At 38.9% G+C, this 21,557-nt stretch overlaps 2 protein-coding genes across 3 annotated transcripts in view; both read left to right on the top strand.

Annotated features, from left to right (window-relative positions):
• YAF2 (YY1 associated factor 2) overlaps positions 1–9,644 on the top strand; it is a 30,070-nt gene extending 20,426 nt beyond the window's left edge. Inside the window, exon 4 of the mRNA XM_054273052.1 lies at positions 783–9,644. Within this exon, the coding sequence (XP_054129027.1) occupies positions 783–1,020 (238 nt within the window). The 3' untranslated portion in view covers positions 1,021–9,644. The remainder of the gene's footprint in view (positions 1–782) is intronic.
• Positions 9,645–18,202: 8,558 nt separating this feature from the next.
• GXYLT1 (glucoside xylosyltransferase 1) overlaps positions 18,203–21,557 on the top strand; it is a 28,685-nt gene continuing 25,330 nt past the window's right edge. For both annotated transcript variants that reach the window (XM_054275801.1, XM_054275811.1), the window contains exon 1: positions 18,203–18,402. In XM_054275801.1, coding sequence (XP_054131776.1) covers positions 18,203–18,402 — 200 coding nt within the window. The remainder of the gene's footprint in view (positions 18,403–21,557) is intronic.

Raw genomic sequence — 21,557 nt, 5'->3', positions numbered from 1 at the left:
CATAGCTGCTTGTGTGAATTCAGCTGTCTGGTATCAGTTTTTCATGGTGATCATGGGAAAGGACTAAATTAAAAGTATTTTGTGCATGTCACCAGCAAAAATATGTCAAAACAGAAGTCAAATTATTCTTTAGTTCTTTTTGTTGTGAAAAATTAAACAATTGAAAGATTGAATGAAGATACTTAGTCTGTCAACACTATGCATCATTCATCTCTGCATAATTTAAAACAGAGACTATACCAGGAATAACAGTTATACTGTGAACACAAAGTCCAGTTCAAATAGTATACTGGTGGTCCTAGTGAGGTTTTGAAATGAGGTAACACCTGCTGCAAGTTAACACTGTCTGTGCTGTTGAATTCAAAAGACAGACACCAACATCTTCATTACTGAACATAATTTTCTACTTAGAATTGTTGCTTCAGGCTGCTGCAGGGTGGATGTTTCCCTGGATCAAATTTATATCTTTGCATAGTCACAATAAAGAAAGAATTGGGTTTTAAAAGTAAAAACCTTCACATGTTGCTGCATAGTGACTTTATTAAAAATGTCAACTTCTAAATAGTTTTACGAGATGGTAATGTGTTATATTCAACTATTTCAATGTAAAACATACTAAGAAGCACCCCACTGTTAATACTTCTGGTACTTTGTTTTCCTACATATTATGTGTTGCAAAAAGATATATACACATTTGTTCTCCTGAGCTCCTAAAAAGTAAGAGGGAGACAAGATAATAAGATGGTGTGTGTGCTTTTAATGTGATTATTTCCTTTATTTAGGCCAAGGTTGAAAAATGTGGATCGAAGTAGCGCTCAGCATTTGGAAGTTACCGTTGGAGATCTGACAGTCATTATTACAGACTTTAAGGAGAAAACTAAGTCACCACCTGCTTCCAGTGCTGCTTCTGCAGATCAACACAGTCAGAGTGGTTCTAGCTCTGACAACACAGAGAGGGGAATGTCCAGGTCATCTTCACCCAGAGGAGAAGCGTCGTCACTGAACGGGGAATCTCATTAAAGTTTATTTCCTCCAGTTTCATTAGTCTCTTCAAAACATGCAAATACGTAAGTTCTGTCACCACATTTTCATGACAGATTAGTCATCCATAATTGATATGTTGACTAGAACATAATGCAGTTTAAAAAAAAGAAAGAAAAAAAGTGCAGTGATAGTAACAGCATGAAGCTGAGTCAGGGGAGGTTTAGGTTAGATACCACGAAAGGTTTCTCACCCAGAGGGTGTTTGGGCACTGGAGCAGGCTCCCCAGGGAAGTGGTCACAGCACCAGCCTGACAGAGCTCAAGAAGAGTTTGGACAACACTCTCAGGCACAGCGTGTGACTCTTGGGGCTGTTCTGTGCAGGGCCAGAATTTGGACTCGATGATCCTTTTTGGTCCCTTCCAACTCGGCTTATTTTGTGATTCTATAGTAATTTAAATGCTATCAACAAATGCTTATGAAGCATCTTCAGACCAACTTTTTAATCTACATGTGTAAGGGTGCCATGAAAATGTGGTTTGAATGTTCATTATGCAGTGTTATCGGTATGTCCATTTTCACTTTTAGTTTAGTGAATTCTAACACAACTCTTGGAATCTCTACTATTGGCATGTACTGAATTTAAATTTTTATAACATAGTTCAAGCTGCCTAAATATGTATTATTTGAGAATTGTGAAACATAGTTATATGTATGCAAGTCAAAGATCAACTTAATCAATTATTGCTGCAACAGAATTTTCATAATAATTATCTTCTTAAAAACACCTGCTGGTACTTGGTGTGGTTAAATAGGAAAAATGTTATTAAAGAAAACATTTGTATGGATTTTTGCCAATGTTTGACACATTTTACTAGATTACTGTTACTGAATTATGTTGATGATTTTACCAATATTTTTTGACACTTAAAACACTTATTGTAATGTTTACAAGCAAAATAGAAAACACATTCTAAGCATTGATTAGTTAACCTTGCAATTCAGGTAAAGTACTGCATTGTCGCTGTACACTGGTATCTTGTGTTGTGTAACAAATACTGAACCTCAGATGGTGATGCATTTGGCAAAAACTATTTGGAAATATGAAAGTTTGGAAAAGCTTTAAAAAGAACAGATCTGCAGTTCTCATTTCTGCTTAGTGCTGTTTCCTTGCCCCAGATTTTTCTAGTGTCACATAGTCACTTATCATTTCAGTACAGGAATATCAGATGTTGCACAAGAATAAGGAAATAATAATAATTCTATTATTTTTTTTGTTCCTGAATCAATTTCTTCAGTATTGAATTGGCCTGTTAGAATATATTATGTCATAAATCATTGGAAAAAGACTCAGTATCCTACTTTATGGCATAAGCTGTCAACATTCACGCACTTAGCAATATACTGATAAAGAGCAAAACTATTTACAATACCACCTGGTATTATGTAAAATTACCAATAAAATATTTTTGTGAATACAAATTTTGCATTTTTGTTTACAACCAATAAGTGTTTTGATACATACATACATACAATTCATGTATAGATTTTAAATTATATAATCTGGTTCAGTACGAAAGTTCATTTAGCTCCTTTTAGAGAGGTAGGGCACTTACACTCCCGTGAGCCTTTCCTTTTGCATTCAAAGTAAAAATTTTTAAGCCTATGTGAAAGTTGGATGGACCTTCTTGGTAGTGAATCCAGCCCCAAATTATTACCTACATATGATATGTCTTCTTAACGGCTTAAAATAATGGATTTTTGTAGCCCCTGACAATTGTGATGTTTGGTGGTTTCTTGTAGTAATGTATTTTTCTGTTTTTAATGCAGTACTTCTACAGGCACAATGGTACTGTTCTATTTTGTAAGATGCTAGTTGTGAAATACAGTTAGTTGCATAAAATGAGAGTCTGATGTGATATCTGAGAACATACATACCTCATTCCTTGGTGTTGCTGTTTAAACTTTTTAGACATCAAATGTTAATTATAGGCTGTTTCAGATGGTTAACTACTGACCTGTTTATTATGTATTCTGCTTTATCTTACTAAAAATAGGATGTCTGTTCATTGCTGTTACCTGGCCAAATTTAGTATCTGTAAAACATGCTTTTTAAAGTTCTTAAATGTTTTTGGGGCCGGGCTAGTGTTCAGAATAGCATACACTAGTTTTTAAAAGAAAAAATACATGCTTTGCAACTTTATTTTTTTATATTTTATTTTTAGGTGGGACTGTTTGCAGAATATACTGATGTAATGGATTACAAAAGAGCTGAAACTGTTTAGCAGTTTAAGGATAGTAAATCTCATTGCAAGAAGTTTTATGAAATGTGTTTCTAATTTGAAATGTAATGAATTCTAACACATTTCAGAATTCCTTGCAAAGAAATAGTAATCTATTACCAGTATTTCACTAAATGGGAAATGTATTTTTATTTAAGTTTATGTGAATAAACCACCCAGCATTGCCAACAAAAGGACTCTATCTTCAGAATTAAGTAGCTGTTTGGTTTGAAGGGAAGGATGGAGTGGATTTTACTATGATTCAAATGTCTCTAGAGAATAATCTCAACAATGTGTTACAAGTATGGTTATCAAAAATAATGCAGAAAGTCTCTGTTCATTATGGAACAAGACATTGAAGAGCAATTTCTACAACAGGTGCTACAGAAGTCAGCTAGGTTCTTTAAAGCTGTGGTGGTTTTAACTGAACAATTAGGTTGCCAGAGTTTTATTGCAATGATGCTCGTTTTAGCATTAAGCAAAGCTGAGTTTTTGCCTGTTGGTGATTAAAAGAATATGACAATACTGACAGCAGAGTAGACAAACTCTAAGCAAAATACTGCATTTGAGTCTGTTCATAATATAATTTAAATGAACTTCACTTTCATAATTTCTAAATAATTTTGACTTGTAGTAATCCTAAATCCTTTTTTCTAACTGTAAATATATTTAAAAGCATCTTTACTCCATTTATAGAAAGTGAAAATTTAATGTTGTAATGTGTTCTGATTAGGTATTTTTCTCTGTGATTGCTCTCTGCATAAGAACTGTTATTTGTTAAATCTGTATATGCATCAGTCTTCAACAGCCATACATCCTGGGATGTTCATGAAATGATGGCCCCACAAGGACAAGTGTGATAGTGTTCCATGTAAATGAGTTCCTTCATGTGCTGATTGATTGTCTGGTTTCAGAAAGGAAAAGGGAAGAGAAATGGGGGAAAATAAGTATAAATAGTTCATTGATAAAGTGTACAGTAATTCAGTCTCTTATCTTCCTAATTTTGCTATTAATTATTGGTGGTATAAGAAAAAGAACAAATATACAGTTGACTGATCTCTTTTTTTCATGAATTTAAATCTAAGTATTGGAGATAAAAATTCTACTACTCAGTAGCAGGTTGAATTATACCATATAAAATCTTGATTCCAACAAAGGAGGTAGTAATAAATAAATTACATTTCAAAATTTAATATTCTTGCCATTAAGAGTCAATAATTAAGAATATGACTGAAGTTTTAACCTATTATGTGTTTATCTAGATATTTATGTTTTGGGGCATAGATTGTAAAATCTCAAAAATAGTTTGATTTTATAATTTGTGCACTTTACTTTTTTTTAATATTATGAATAACACATTTTAAGTAGCCATGTGAGACAGTACTTTCTATAATTTGTTCATTTGGTTCACTGTAGTGTTTAGGCAGGTCTTCTAAACTTCAGATGTTGCATCTTAAATTCTTTACATTTTTCCTCTCCTGTCTCAGAAGCCTGACAGTTTCCTATGTTTTGCTGATTGATTTTACTTTGTTAACAGGATTGATTTGCCACGAAGCTGTCTATTGTGTACTTTTTATCCAGGGTTCTTTAACTGTATCTGTTTGGGGTTTTTTTTTTCTGTAACATGCCTTTATTTGGCTCTTCTCCCTCCTAGGGAGTCTGGGTATAATTCATTCAAAGTCAGAAACTGTAGGGAAATAGAAAGGCATTTACATTTAATTTCTCCAAAGGCAACAGCAGGTGCTATACTTATAGTAAATTTAGCCTGTGCTTACTCAGGAATAAGATAAAAAAGATAAAAGTTAATGCTGGTTTTGGCTAGTGGACCAGTCAGTCAAATATGGCATTTTGGAAATGCATACTTCTATCTCAATGTTAAGATTTGGGTGTACTGGAAACACAGCTTGAGCTTCCAGAGGTTTTCTTAACCTGAAATTATGCCCCAGCTTATGTCAGAGTAGTCTCAGTTTGAAAGGTTATACCTTCAAACTAGCAAAAACTGTACAAACTGTAAAATCAGTCAAACTGTAGAAGCTCAGATGGTTTTCTTTTGTGTTGTTAAAGTTTTAAAACAGGGAGAAACTGTTAAAAGAGACTTAGGAGACTTATCTAAGACCACAATCATATTGAGCTTAGCTTGACATCTAAAGAACCTGTGTTTTAACAAGAATTAATTGAATTTAACCACTAATTAAACTTGGAAAATTACTTCACAAGTTAATTACAAATCAGTGCTCTGTAGAATGTCTAGAATGGAGTGAATGGTACAACAGCAATGGAAAACTGCATGCTTGCTGGAAAATACTATTATCCACCAGCAAGTCATGTTTACATGACTTTCCTAAGACATTATGCCAAAAGATTGTGATATGTCTGTGAACAAGGCTTAAACTTAGTGATTACTATTAAGAATGATTACAAGAGATTGCTGTCCCATTTGGGGCTTTGTAAAAGACAAAATTTGCAACCTTATCTAATCGCTCTTTGCCCCATATGCTTAAAAAGAAAATTACCACCAAAAATATTGTTCAGTAACAATAGTCTAAAAAGCAGTTCTAAACTTTTAATTATTTTCTAGAAAGTATGGCATATCTTGGCAGATGGAGGACTAATTGAGCAGGACTATGTTTTCAGGATCTAGGCCACCTGGAAAAGTGTAGTCTTTGGTTACACTGTTTCCTGTCATGGTTTGACCCCAGCTGGCAAGTAGGTACCTCACAGCCCTGTGTGCATTCTCCCTCTGTGCACTGAGGGAGGGAATTCGAAAACTAAATCAGGAAACTCATGGGTTGGAATAAGGACCCGATTTAACAGGTAAAGCAAAAGCTGCACATGTAAGCAAAGCAAAACATTCACCACTTCCCAGGGGCAGGCAGGTGTTCAGCCATCCCCAGGAAAGCAGAGCTCCATCACAGGTAATGGTGACTGGAGCAGACAAACACCATCCCTCCGAACATTCTCCTCTCCCTTCTCCTTCCCCAGCTCTATGTGCTGAGCACAGCCCCACATGGTCTGGGGCATCCCTGTGTCAGCTGGGTTGAGGTGTCCCCTCACAATTCCTTGTGCACCCCCTGCCTCCTCACTGGTGTGACGGTAGAAGCAGAAAAGGCCTTGACTCTGTGTAACCTCTGCTCAGCAACAGCTGAACTACCTCTGTGTTATCACCAGTGTTTCCAGCACAAATCTAAAACACAGCCCCATGCCAGCTACTGTGAAGAAAATTAACTATCCTAGCCAAAACCAGCACATCTGTGTATAAATCCTGATCTTGTCAAAGCAAAGTGAACATGCTTCCTCAGGCTTTTAATACATGTAGCTGTAGACCAATGGAGCTCTAATTTACAGTGGAGTTACTGAGAAGATAGCTGAGGAAAGGAGACTATTAATGTATTTTTTTGATAACTTGCTAACCACATGCATGTAATTTTCCTCTTCTGTATGAAGAAGCAAAAGGATGCAGAAAAAGGAAGGAAATGTGACCAAGGCTAATGAAATGTGGCTCATTACCTCTTCCCAAGATCATTAGATTCTACAATTGCAAATTTTGTTTGGTTCAAAGACAGTCCCAGGTATTTGTCACTAAAGAAGGATAGAGTTGTTCAATCACTTTGCATCTGTTAAGACAAGTGAGGGGTAAGGCCAGTTCTACTTTCTGAATACCCACTTGTGAACACAGAGATCTAATTTGCCATTTATATGCATCTAATATATAGCTGTCATCCATGAATAATCTATTTCAAGCTGATTCTTCTTTGCACAGGATAAATAAAAATACTTCAATGTCAGGCCCAGTTCCTGATGGCACAGATCTCTGAGCAGGAAAGTCTGGCATCTGACTGATCATCTTTCTGTAACAGCCTTCAGCCATGAATTAATCTAGGCAAGGGAAATCTCTTCAGGTTACATGTATTATGTATCATTACTCCCACCTCTGAAGGAAACACATTCTGATTCCTGATACCTTCTCTGTTTTGTTTCTCTTAAGCACATTTATAGTGTAAGTGGATGCAGTGAGTTTGAAATAATTTATTATGCCTACTTTTTTAAGTGGGGAATTTGACTGCTATTCCCAATTCTTGAACTATATTTTGGTTTCTTTAAGATCAGCATAGTCATACAGAATAATGGTATGTGGGAGCTTAGAGGTCAGTATCAATTTTGTCACTGTTGCCTTTGTTTCTATATAATTGACCACCTGAAGAGAGTCTTGCTGAGCAAACTTAGTTACACTGATTCTGTACCATTCAAGCACACTGTCTGAGGTACCTGGCATTCTATCATGCCAATTATCTGCATTTCTGCAAATGGTATTATTCTATGCTGGGAGGCTTCCAAATGTGGCAAAATAAGCAAAATTCTTTCCAGCTGATGGAGGCAAATGTTGTCAAGTAAAATGCTTTTAGTCCCCACTGGAGAAGGAGATCTGAGGAGCATGCACAGATACTGAGTGCTTTCTCTGCTTTCCTACAGAAATTCCAAGTAGGAAGCTTCTGTTTCTAAAATGTCAAACACCTTCAAAAACCCTCAGTCCAACAAAAAAACCCCACAAAAACAGAGTAATAAGGAGGGGGGAAAGAAGAACAAAGAAAATGTATTTTCAAAATAATCCCTAGAAGAGCCATATAATGGCTTCTTTGTCTTTTTTGTGTGTTTAGTGTTCCTTTCTCTGTGTAGTGTATTGGAAGTAGGCAACACACACTTCTTAGAGGTGTGTCTTGCTTTATAATTCTTGATGGCTGTTGGTTGAATGACATTTGGCCTGAAGATGTAGGGTTTTGTGAATTAAGTAGTAAATACCATGAATATTTCACTCTTGCATACAAGTTATTTGTTGAAAGGGTGGAAGCTTAGATGAAAGAGTTAGGAACAAAATTAATTCCTCTCATACAATTAGCTACTACACAATTTTAAAGGGTCTAATTCCTGGACTGCTAAGAAAAGGATAGCTCTATGTTGCAAGGGTGATATGAACCTAGACTAGAGTGGATGTGGCTTCTGAAGAGTTTTGTGGCCAGTAATTCATATGGCTGTTTTCAGTGATTATTCCACACCTTAACCTGTTAATCTTGAAGCATTGTTAGAGCATCCTCACCAACAAATCAAAGCTACCAACAGTACTGTCAGATGCTCTTAAAATTTACTAAGTGCCTTACACAGAGCATCACTGAGGCAATGATTCAATTGCAAGAAGTTTGATAAAAGATTTACTCCTCTGGTTGAAGTCACAGGTTGTTGGTTGTGACCAAGGTTATGTTCCTGGTTATACACATTAGAATCTTACATTTTATTGCTGACATGAGTACCTAATGAAAAACAGTCCAGAAATTTTTAGGCTTTCAATTTGTAAAACACCCATTGTTTGGAGGAGATTTTTTTCTTCTAGCCAATTGTGATGGTCTACTGGAATATCACAGAAGTGAATAAAACTTTTGAGTATTTCTGGATGCTTTCACATTTCTCAGTTTCTCAGTCAAGGACAATATTACCTTTCTTGGGAAGGGGGGTACCTAAGTTGGTTTTGTTCATAGGCATTATGTTTATCCAACTAGTTTTTTAAGGATTTTATTATTAGAAAAAGGGCTTGTTATTTTGAAAACAAAAATCTTACCTGCCAGGTGTCTTCCCCAAAATGAGTAAGTGCCTTTTCTGTTCTGACTCTTAGAAGTATTTACTTTGACAAGATTGAATCTGAATGTCCTGGATGAACCAACTCTTAAGTACCAAGTGTTACCAATGGCTTGAAATCCTTTCACTGAAACAACAAGAGACAGATTGTAAGCCACTTAAATTGTTTTGAGAACTGATGTTATCAGAAGTTTTATAATGCTATGAGTAGTATACTTCTAAGAACAATGTAACTTTTCAGGAACTTGATATTGATAGGAAATAAATATTTATTAGAAGGAGTATATTAAATAAATATTTATTTACCAATTTGAGTAAGAGAAAATGTTACACCATGGGGGCAACAGTCTTGCTGTTAGCAGTCCTGACTACTTAATGGAAAGTAAAACTGAGACCCTGGACTCGAACTATAAAAAAAAGGGTAGTATTTGGTGAGAGATTGGGACTGTGAATCTTGTGTCCACATTCTAATAAAGTAATTTTTCCTACCTAAGTTTTTACCAATTCTCAAGCAGAAAAGAAAGCATGAGCAGATATCAGTAAGAGGCCCTCTGGTTTAATTGGTGCTGCTTCCTATCTCTAGTGGATTTTTTTTTAATTTTTTTTAAACTTTGCTCAGGACTGGTACAGCTGAAAGTATATTTTCCCTTCATTCTTAAGCCTAGACTTTGAATGGAGTTTCTCTGAGACACTTTTGTAGTGAAATCGTATTCCCTACAAACATTGAAGACAAAAATAAACGTCTCTGTGAATGAAAGATCTTGTGTGGTTGTAATTTTTTAATATACACAAATTTAATTAAAAAACTCTAAAGGTACTCTAAGAAAAACTCATAGTATATTGATCTACTTAAAAGGTCTCTGTAACACTCAGAAAGTACAGTTTGCATCATGAGATGCTACAAATTTTCTGTCTAATAAACTATGTTCAATTCTATCATAGCACTCCTTTAAAGATGACCATACATTAACCCATTGGGATACTGCCTCCAACTGACCTCTTCCTGACCCCAGTTCAAAGACTATTTTAAACAATTTAAAATTCTGAAAGCTCGGCAGGAAGGCTGAGGGGAAGTGTCTGGAAAGAAAGAAACAGGAGGAATCACAGTGCAAAGACTTTTTTTTACTATGATAAATGGTACACAATTAATGATAATGGAATTGTTTAAAAATTTACATCCCTATAGTTATTTCACACTGATGACATATTGTTGGTTTCAGAGGAGCATAAATAGATGTTTTTGATGCCTAGATTAATGACACACATTAAAATGCCTTTCCCAGGAATAAATTAATACTTCTTGCCTGTGAACAATTTGACAGGGAAATATTTTTGATGAAAACTAATGTAAGTGGACTACAGTCTTGACTGGCATTGGTGATGCTTAGGGTGTGTTATGATAAAATGGTAAATAAAATTATTAAGATGTTCAGAACCCCTCTATGAATGTATTATTTGTACTGTCTAGGAGAAAGTGCAAGAAGTACAAGTGGGGAATTTGGGGATAAACAGCAGACTTTGGGAATTTGATCTCAAAATGCCAAGAAGCCTCTGCTAATTCAGCAGACATGATTCATTACCGCTTTTGGTTATGATGAAAGTTGAGATATTCCTGGGAGTTCTTCTTCTGAAGCAAGTAACTATGAAAGCATCAATGCTTGCAAATTAAAGTAACCAATGAGGTAAGAAACTTGGAGGCTTTGTCTAAGGCTTCATCTCATTGTATATAAAAACTGTGCTTGCTACTGAAGCAGCTTGTAAAACAGTGGTCTGTGAGGGTTCTCTCAGTTTGTCTTCAGTTCTACAGCTCCCATGTTCAGTTCTCTGAATTGTTTCTTTGCAGCACGAGGCAAAGGCCCTACAAGGCATTCTTGAAAGAAGCTGATTCTCTCGTAAAGGCCGTTGGAGTTTCCCATTTGTGTAGCAGGTAACTGAAGTGTTGGCCAGGGGTATAGGAGCTCATCCCTGCTCCAAGGAGGCAGCATGTGAGGCTGGTCCCTCCTTGGGTGCAGAATGCTTTAAATGCCATCCTGTCATTATTGGGCATAGATCCCCAAGTGCAGGCAGCAAGTGTTGGGAAACTGTTACCGTAACTACCAAATTTGGGACTAGCAGAAATACTGACTAAATTGGCATCAGATACCAGAATAGGGCTATTGTCACTAATTAACGGGGTCCATTTTAGTCTTACTCATCTATTTTGCAAGAACAGGAGAGATTCAAAAGAGGGGAGAGCAAGTTGTTAAGGCCTTCTATCACCCTTTTATTCATTTCTTTCAGCTATTGACTGGTCGGCAAGACTGCTACACAATTATGGGTCTGAAGATCAAAACAAATTTCTTAAATTCCACACAAATGTTTTGGCAGCCATGGGAGATCACAGCATTCCCCTGCAGATACGGGCCTGGTGCCTGGAGATAGTTTAGGACATTGTCCAATTTTATTTTACCCTTTCTTGTCCTGAAAAAAAAAAGAGTAAAAACTGAATTTGTAAAGCTACAGATTAAAGATGGGCAAAGGAAGGCTGAGTTATGTGTACATACAATTTTGGGTGTTTCAGGCTCAAAGTTCAGCACTACACAATATCCCAGCTCCTTGCTGGCTCTGCAGCAGAAGGGTCTGAGAGCAATCCAATGGACACCACAGATAAGGCAGTGTGATGGCTACACACTCCAGGGCAGCACAGGGCAGGCTGGCTGCTCGCAGCAGGCACTTGTGTGAGCTTCGGGCATCGCTGAGACTGCCACCAAGTGTGAGGCTGCTGGGCACCTTCGGCACTTGTCTGTGATTTGGATCGTCTATTCAGTGTTAAAAGAAGCAGCCAGTAAAATGGGCAAATATTAGTGTCTTATCTCTTCCTGATAATTGAAGTACTAAGTGCTTTAAACAACTGCCACTTTTGACTGCTTTTGAAGCAGTCATGGTTTTGAATTCATATTTATGAAAATTGAGCAACCCTTAAAGTAAAAGATGTAAAGAGACAAACAGTAGGATTTTATTTCTCTATCTCTGACATTGTCTCTACATTGGTTTACATTTAAAATTCTATTTGAAGGGGGAGTAAAACCAGGGTACAGATGAACAAAATATAAAGGTAAATAAATTGGTAAAGTCAATCAACACTTTACCTGGTTTGACTGACTGACCACTTTCCAAAACACCTCCTTCCTGAATGACCATCTGTTGTCTTTTCCATTCGAAAGAGGAGCTACTGGCTCCAGTTTATCATCTGGCTTGCAGTGCTAAATGGCTCTCAGAGACCTGACAACTCTCCTATACCTCTGTTTCTACTTATAAGGACAGCTGGCAGTTGTCATCTAATTTTTTTTTTCATTTTAGCTGTTTGCTAGGTGTAGTTTCACTTTCCAAGACAAGTAGCCTTTTTTATTAGAAATAAAATAATAAAATGCATAAAATTTTTACATCAAATATGAAATAAACCCCACCCCTAAAATAAAAGGATGGTTTTTTGTTTATGGTCTGAATATTTCCTGGCCTAATGCATTCATTTTAAAGATCTTAAAAAAACTGAATAGGATAACATACTTAGTGCAAGTAGTATAAATTCACTGTGTGGAATCAGCACTCTTACTGTGAAATGGAAAAGGTAAAAAATACTTTAGATAACTACTTTCAGATTATTTCATATATTTAATCTAAAAAATTGAATTTTCAAGGCATAATGCGAAGTCACTGTTGTGCAGGGTTATGGCTAGTAAATATTTGTTCAATTAAAGATAAAAAAATATATTATAAAAATTTAAAAACCCTGATCTGAGTATCGGCACTCAAAACACCTGATGCTGTAGCAAACAACAGCAGGACACAATAAGAACTTTTAAACTTAAATATAGTTATGTATAAATAAACAAACAAGTAAACACCAGCCCTTCATGCCTTATTTCTATATTTATTGCATGTGGTACATATTTTCATAAGTAAGTATGTTTGCTTTGACTCTTTACAAAAGTATTTTAAACACAAATCATAGAATCACAGAATGGTTTGGGTTGGAAGGAACATTAAAGGTCACCTAGTTCCAACCCCCCTGCCATGGGCAGGGACACCCTCTAGACCATGTTGCTCAAAGCCGCATCCAACCTGGCTTTGAAGACTTCTAGGGATGGGGCATCCACAGCTGCTCTGGGGAACTTGTTCTGGTGTTCCACATCTTCATAGCAAATTTTTTCTTATAACTAAAATAAACCTACCTTCTTTCAGATTAAGGCCATTTCCCCTTGTCTTACCAATTACATATCCTTGTAAGAAGTCCCTTTCCAGCTCTCTTTTTGGCCCCTTTAGGTACTGGGGGGCTGCACTTAGGTCTCCCCAGAGCCTTCTCTTCTCCCAGCTGAACAAGCCCAGCTCTCTTCACAGGAGAGATCCTCCAGCCCTCAGCCATCTTCACGGCTCTCCTCTGGACTCTCTCAGCAGGTCCATGGCCTTCTTATGTTGGGGACCCCAGAGCTGGGCACAGTACTATGGGTGGGCTCTAATGAGAGTGGAGTAGAGGGGCAGAATCCCCCCTCGCTCTGCTGGCCACGCTGCTTTCATGCAGCTCAGGACCCCTTTGGCTTTCGGGGCTGCGAGCACACATTGCTGGCTCATGTTGAGCTTCTCTGGTTTAGAGACAAGGATATTGTGTGGGATGTTTCAAATGTTTTGCACAAGTGCAGGTATATGACATCTCTGCACTTCCCTCATCCATCAACATTCCAAGCCCACTGCAGAAGGCCACCAAATTTGTCAGGCACAATTTGCCCTTAGTAAAGCCATACTGGCTGTCACCTGTCTCCCCTTTATTATACCCATGCCAGGTATGGTCTTTGGAAAGTTTTAGATGATGCAAAGAAACTAAAGTCCAACATTGAGAATCCCTTCTGGACTGATGTTCAGGAGCTCCAAATGTAGAAATCTTTTCAGAAAAAAAGGACTTGACACAAAAACATTGAAAAAAAGCTGAAAAGAAAATTATCTTTGTGATCCTAGAAAGTATTCATTCTGCTTTTTTTTAGTGTAGTAAACTATTAAATACTGTGCAAATACATATATAGATGCTTATTGATTTAGAGCATGAAATTTGAACTTTCTTAAGAGGAATGCTACAAAAATTTTGACTAATGTTTAATAACTTACATTTGTTCACAAAGGATTTATTAAATAAATTTTGAAGTGTACTATTGATAAAGAAATAATTGATTCAACTTAGAAGAAATTAGGAAATTTGCAAAGTATCACACCATTTCCTAAACAGTTTACAAGGCAGCTTACTTAATTTTGTGCACTATTGTCCTCGATGTTTTTCCTATTTCTATTGTCCTTGGGTGCTATTGTGATTATTGTGGGTGTTATTGTGATTAACAATAATTGCAAAATATTTTAAGCTCCTGCTTGAAGTAGGTTGAACACACTACGATGCTAAACGATGAAAGTTAAATAGGAAAGTAATGGGGGAAGGTAATAATATTTTGGTTGTCAATGAAAATTTATTTTGGGAATTTTTGTTAGGAAATTTGAAGGGGCAGTTGCACCAAACAAAGTCTTTTTCTTAAAAGTTAATAGGCAGGGAAAAAAGTGATTTCTGGCAGCAAGAGAACAGGGTCATTGCCCCAAGAAGTCTGATGATACCATATGTACAACACATGGCAGCAAAGCAGTTTATTCCTACTTACCCAACCTTGCAATCTATCATAGCCAAGTGCTGACACTGCAGCTTGTATGAAAGGGCACGTGAACATCAAAGGAAGTGTCTTTGCCTTTGAAAAACCCTTAACTGCTCTGCATACAGGGCAATGTTGACACAAATCTATCAGCACAAAATCTTATTGCTTTACCAACTCAATTAATGGTTTAATTTTGTGAAAGAACAAAACCAGGGGGAACGATACAAATGCATCTGATTAGGACTGATTTTTTCTTTTTTAATTTAAGTTGATCTGGTTTATCTCTTTATCTAATGAGTTGTTAGAATGTTGGTTTCCTTTTCTGGCTCACAGTGACTGCTCTGACCCTTATGAACTCACTTGCAGAAATATCAGGTGCTGATTCTTTAAAAAAATTGTCACCTGTAGTTTATTAAGATAGCTTTTTTTCTGGATTTGAGCTGTTTTCTGGAGGTAGTAAATAGAATTGAGTACTAAAGATACAAAAGATACATAGTTAAATAACTAAATTCTAGTCAAGAAAAGGATTAAAGATTTAGAATCAATAAAAGCAGATAAACTTGCATCTGATTGTAACTCTTCATGTTTTAAGTTAATTAAAGACTAGCAGACCTTGTAGCATAAAATGTTACATATTGTTCATAAACTTTTCATGGTAAGTAATAAAGACATATAATTATTAATATTTAAAGAATTTATAAACTTAATTGGTAATTAAATACCATCTGATAATGGTTTTTTTCTCAGTGATACAATTTAGGTATAGCATTTCAGTAACTTTTGCTTATTTTCCTTATTCACAAGGCCAAGTTTGTAGTAAGAAGCATTTTATCTTTTATCAGACCAACTGATACTTAGATTAAATGGACAGATTTTGCAGTTTGACAAAAAGCCTTGTGTGTGTATGGTTTTTTTCTCCCCAATAGCAACAGAGGGCGTAACAAAGATGCTTTATTTCTGACCTTGCCTTAGTTATATTCTTAGAACACTGCAGATATATTCTGATTCATTAATTATTCACATATTATTGAACAGCATTGAATGAAGTCCTTAAATTCATACTTAGGTAATGACATGGTTGATAATAATTAAAAAAATTTATCCCTCTGTCACCTCTCTTTAGCACTCCTTATTTATTTTCTCCTATTAAAAATATAATTTCTTCTTCAGAAGCATGACACCATGATTACTACCCATCTGCCACATTTATTCTTGGTGCCACTATAACACCCTTCAGACCTCATTTTCCCTGGCTGGAACACTCTTCCATATAAAAGACAAGTGTAACACCTCAGCAGGGAATAAAATGGTCTCTGCTTTTAAGCTTGCTGTCAGTAAATACTCCATTATATCTCTCCACTCTGATTCTCATGTCTGTGTTACTCACACACTCACTCCCTGCCATATGGACTTGACAGTGTGTGCAAAGGGCTGTGAAGTGGGACAGTGCAAGAATTCGTGACACAGGTCAGCAGGTGCAATGAGAGCCACGGACCCCATTTTGAGCACAAACACAAGATCAGGGAAGCTGAATGGCAGCCTGTGGCAGAAAGCACTAAGAAACACAGAACTGAGGGACAGAAAGTTCAGCTAAGACCTTTGGTGGTGCTTTCAGAGCTAGTTTTTCCTGCAATGCAAGCCAGTAACCCCCTTCCAGAGTTCTTTTTCCTAATCCTCTGCCATTTCACCTACGACTCCCCCTTCACCACCCTGCCATCTTTGGCCCTGATTTCATCCTCTCTAGTTCCTTATTTCCTCTTGAATTCTATGTTTTGTTTTTTTCTCAGCCTCAATTTCCCTGCTTATATCTTTTGATAATCATCCCAGTATCTTCACTGCAAACAGAGTTGAGTAGCCCATATTTTCTGTGGGCCACCTTTTCTCCTAATTTCCTTTTTATTTTGGGGAAGAGGTGATGAACAATTTTGGCATTACTTCTCCTCCAACTATCAGAGTTGCCAGCTGGCATCCTGCTTTCCCCTTCTTTCAAGCACAGCCAAGAACAGCAGTAAGCTATGGCTCAGGTTTTCTGGGCATTCACATACAACATTCATCCTTAGACCACAAAAGCTATAACAGAACTATTTTTAATGGTTTATTGGAAATTATGTTGGCATTTTTATTAAAATGCAGGGTCCTCAATGGGGATATTATCACTTGCTTTAAAAAGGATGTTTCCAGTCCATAGAAAAAATGTGAGCCAAATGCACTGTAAAGACAAAGAAGTAAGCAGAATTATTCCAAATTTGTATTTTTTAAAAACCAGTTCCAGAAGCTGAGGGAGCAGCACTGAATAATGATTTTAAAATACTTACCTTGGCAATAGTATAGGTTAGTCAAACTGTTAGGCCTTTGCTCAGTGGTCTGGGCTAGACAGAGGATGCACTACTGTGTTGGATTCAGCTGAAACCCAACCAATACTCCCCCCATCTAGCAAGATGTACAGCTATTATTTCTTCTGCCACTTCCCAGACCTACATTTTGTTGTCCAGAAGCATGACTTGGTGAGTTAAAATATCTCTATCTTTGCTAGTGACTGCAAACAAATCCTTCAGGATCAGTTCTCCAAGCTTCTCTGGCCCAGCATCTCCCTTGCCCAGCAGCACCCATCTGTTCCTCTGGCCAGGGTGCCACGCAGCCACCTGTGTGCCAAGGCCAGAGGAGGGAAGGGGCCTGCATCCAAAGTGATTTGCATTCTCAGACTGTGTCTGTACAAGGAGAAAGGACATCTGTGTAACTTCAGCTGCCTAAGGAATGAGCGGGCATATCACAAAATGGGTAAAGGTTGAAAGGGACCACAGTGGGTCATCTGGTCCAGCCTGCCTGGACCAGAGGGTCCTCCTAGAACACATTGCACAGGATTGTGCTCATATGGTTCTGGAATATCTCCAGTGAGGGAGACTCCACAACATCTCTGGAAATCTGTTCCAGTGCTCAGTCACCTGCACAGTAAAGAAGTTCTTCTTCATTTTCAGGTGGAACTTCCTGTGTACCAGTTTCTCCCATTGCCTCTTGTTCTACTGCTTGGCACCACCAAGAAGAGCTTGTCTCCACCTTCTTGGCACCCTCCCTTTAGATATTTATATGTATAGAATATTCTTGTGCAGAAGCAGCTGTGAAGTTTTCACACAGGAAGTTAGTGCAACAGAAACATTGATGGCAAGGAAAGTGTGTCATTTTGAGGGAGCTTTAGCCCTTAATGAAGACGCACACCCTCTAACAGCTTGACATTGTTCTTATATTGAGGCTCTCAAAACTGCACACTGGATTTCTGTCAGCAGAAATTTTAGTGTGGCCAAGGTGAGGCCGCACCACAGCGGACCAGACCGGGACTGCCACTGTCTCTACTTTGGATACTTCGTCGCTCGACTTCTCCCAGGGACCAAGGCCTGAATGGGGCCGAGACCAGGCTGAGCACAGGGCCGCGATGCACAGGGGGATGCAGCGGGAAAAAGGAGGCGCGACTTTTTTCACTTTTGGGGCAAATAAACAGTGGGCGTCTCTCCGACCCCGCCCCTGGCCGCCCCGCTCCGGGCCCGGTCCCGCCCCGCCCCGCTCCGCCCCTCGCACGCCGCGGCCGCTCCCGTCGTGCTCCCGCTGCCGCCGGAGCCGCGGGCCCGCCCGGCAGTGCCGCGCCGCGCCGGGCGGGAGGATGCGGCGCTTGGCGCGGGTGGCGCTGCTGTGCCTGGGCTGCGCCGTCTGCTCGCTGCTGTACGGCCTCAGCCAGCTGGCCCTGTCCCTGGAGCAGGAGCCCGGCGGCGGCGGCCGCGAGAGGCAGGCCCGAGAGCCCGCCACGCCCGGTGCCTGGCGGCAGGCGGGGAGCGCGGGCCGAGGCGCGGCGGAGAGCGGCAGGTACGCGGGGCCGGGGCCGAGCGCGGGCGGCGGTTCCCGGCGCATTCCTGCGGGGAGGGCGGGAGGAGCGCGCCGCTCTCCGTGCCGGCCGCGGGCGGAGCGGGGCCGGGCGGGCGGCGGCGCCGAGGCCTGGCCGCGCTTTCGGGGCAGCGGGCGGGGGTGACTGTGCGCTCCCTCCCGGCCTCCCGCGGGCCGGGTACTGGCGGCTGGGGAAGCCTTAAACAAGCACGGAAAAGTTTCAGGAGTGGCGCTACCGGCGGCCGAGGCCGCGTCCCCGCGGCGCTGAGGCCGTCCCTGGCTGCTGCTTGGTGGGACAGGGCGAGTGAAGGGTTGCGTTTCCTTCTTCCAAAAGGATAAAATTTCACGGTGCTCGTTCAGGTCCGAAACTTAGTAACTGTATGACTTTCGAACATAACTTCAGTGAAGCCAAACTGTTTGTTATGGGATATCTTAATACCAGTCTCATAGAAAGCAGTGAGTTCAGTTCTGTAATTAAAGGAGTGCATGTCCGAGCATCTCACACTCTGCAAACTTCTGTTGCCCTCTGTCAGCAGAAATTTTAGTGTGGCCAAATGGTGATTGAGACTATGGAATGGAATTTACTAGTTTTCCTTTAGATTATAGTTTCATAATCCTGTTCACCTGTGGCTACCGGAACCCTAAAGCCAGGAAAAGGGAAGTGATGAGAAATCTGTTACTGAAAATGGAGGAAAAATTAGGACCAGACCATTCTGGGCCAGTCTAGCTCTACCTCTGCTCGGATTCCACAGCAGTTTAAAGCAAAGTGAGTTGCTGGTTTGGCGATGGTCGCTGCTTCCCGGTGCTGCATAAGCTCTGGCGCCCCCCAGTCCTTGTCCTGCTTGTGCTCCTCTGAGCGCTCGAGTGAGCTGATCTGGTGTGGGGACCTGCTTGAAAACTACCGAGTTTTTGGCCAACTCAGCGCTAATCATGTATTGCCTCATCATGTAATTATACAAGTGTCGATGCTGTTGTAAAGGACTTACAGAGGATGGCAGGATGACAAACTCTGACTTAATAATCTTGGAATACCATGAAACAGCATTCTGAGTTACTAGGGGTGGAGTCAGCTGAAATGTGAAACCCAGCTATCGACTGGTGTAACTACTTAAAAGAATTTTTACCCCTTGTTTTTACATTAGTTCAAGTTAATGCACATTTTAACATGAAAAAGATGTAAGGATAATTGTGCCTCACTTCTAGTTTGTGAAGAACCACTCACTTCTTGTGAGTGGTTGAAATCTACTAGTTCTAAATAAAAATACAATTAAAAAAACATATGTATGATATTTGTGTTACTAAAGAAAACATGCAATTTAAATGAAGCAAACTTTTGTTGGGTAGAAGATAATAATGTAAATAAATGATTTATACTATTGAACACTGAAATGACTTTAAGCTGCATCATACTGCTAGTAAGCAAAAAATGAACCAAGTTTATTTTAAAAGCTGTACTGTTCTAGTACTCATATTAAAAGTGTAGTTTTAAAATTAAAAATATGACTGGAGAAGAGCCTCAGCAAGGTGCAACAAGCTTCTTGCTGCAGTTATATCAGATGAGATATAAATCTCCCCAAATGTGTCGTCAAGTAGAAAAGTTTTACTGACAAAGCTCTTTTCTAAAGATCTCAAATGCCACAAAGCATTCTGCTGTATACAGTTTTTTGGGGGTGCATCTCCTTTCAAAACCAGTGTGTGTTGTCACCTGTGTGGGAATTCTTTACCTATTAACTGCTGTCAAGCTGAAGCCTCAGGATAAACATCTGCTGTTGTAAGTTATTGAAACATGCTGTTTGTGCAGAAAGTTCATGTGCAAAACTTATTTGTGAGTGAGACTCTTAGAAAAAAGGCTTTTGTTTAAGGAAAAGCTCTGTCCTGTGGCAGTTAAGAAATGCCCCACTGAATATTCCATTAGATGAATTTGTAAATTATTCTTGAGTGTTAAACTGCATTACATTCACTATCATAAGTGATACACACATCTTGCTGAATGTATTGGTGTTTTTCAGTTTTTATACATCAGCTACTTCTGCAGTAGAGACTGACTGAGCACTATGGCCACATATCAAATGGCCACTTCTGACTGTCTGGTGATCATGTGATGTCCTGAAGGGTGCATAACCTTACAGAGTAAATTGCATTTAGAGCACCTTCTAGTCCTTGAAGTTTAACATTTTGTATGCATTAATAGAACTTTCATAAGTGAGTTGCTTCAGCTGTGTTCACTGATGGCTTTAAAATACAGTTCAGCAAAGCAAATGTATCATCTGAAGGCATTTATACACTCAGCAGTGTTTTTCTGTTTTCTTTAGCCAAGAAGTGTTTTCTTTGCCTGAATAGTCCAGTTTGGTATATTCCACAAGGGCAGAAAGAGCTCGATCATGCTCTGGGATAGGAAAGGGAGACATTGAATTTTCTGTTGGTTTTTGGAAACATGCAAACAAGAAAACTTCAAGCATTGAATAAGGCTTTGGAATACCACACCTGGAAGAATTTAGCAATGGTGGTGACATGTTTAAGAAGAAAATAACTTAAAAGGAAGTACCATATTGAAACTAGAATTACAGGTTGAGGCAGGGTCCTCCAAGAAGCATAATAATTCACAGGAATTTATTGGGTAATCAGTTTAGTAAGGAGCTGCTTGTTTCAAACACTACTCTAGCCTTAGGAACAAGAGGACTGAAGGCTTGTATCTTGAGACTTGATATAAACAGCTGAAGAACACTTTAAGAATTTAATAGCTGAACATCTTCATAAATGCCTTGGATGCAAGACTGGAAGGGATACTAAGCAAGTTTGCAGATGATACAAAACTGGGAGGAGCTGTTGACTCCCTCAAAGGCAATATTTTGTTTAATTGTAGCAGTCTCTTGCTCTCTAACTGTTCTGGCAGAGGGAGAGTTAAGTGGATTACAGTGCATGGAAAAGGGCAGAAGGTATATCCACAGGCTTAGCAGTGGAGGGTGGTTATAACAGGTAGCTGAATCTTTCCTTGGCCTATACACAGCTGTTTTCATCAGTGTCAGAGCTTAACCAGCAGTTTCACCACTTTGCTTCTCAGCCATTCTTATTTTAAGAATATTTTAAGAATTGGTCCAGAACCTGTCAAAGCACTTCAAAATATGAAGTAAACTTAA

This window comes from Melozone crissalis, unplaced genomic scaffold (genome assembly GCF_028551555.1).
Source record: "Melozone crissalis strain CALT ecotype California unplaced genomic scaffold, PUWL_Pcris_2 ptg000004l_1, whole genome shotgun sequence".
Lineage (NCBI taxonomy): Eukaryota > Metazoa > Chordata > Aves > Passeriformes > Passerellidae > Melozone > Melozone crissalis.
The sequence above is the reverse complement of the archived record's forward strand: the minus strand, read 5'-3'. Positions and strand labels throughout refer to the sequence as shown.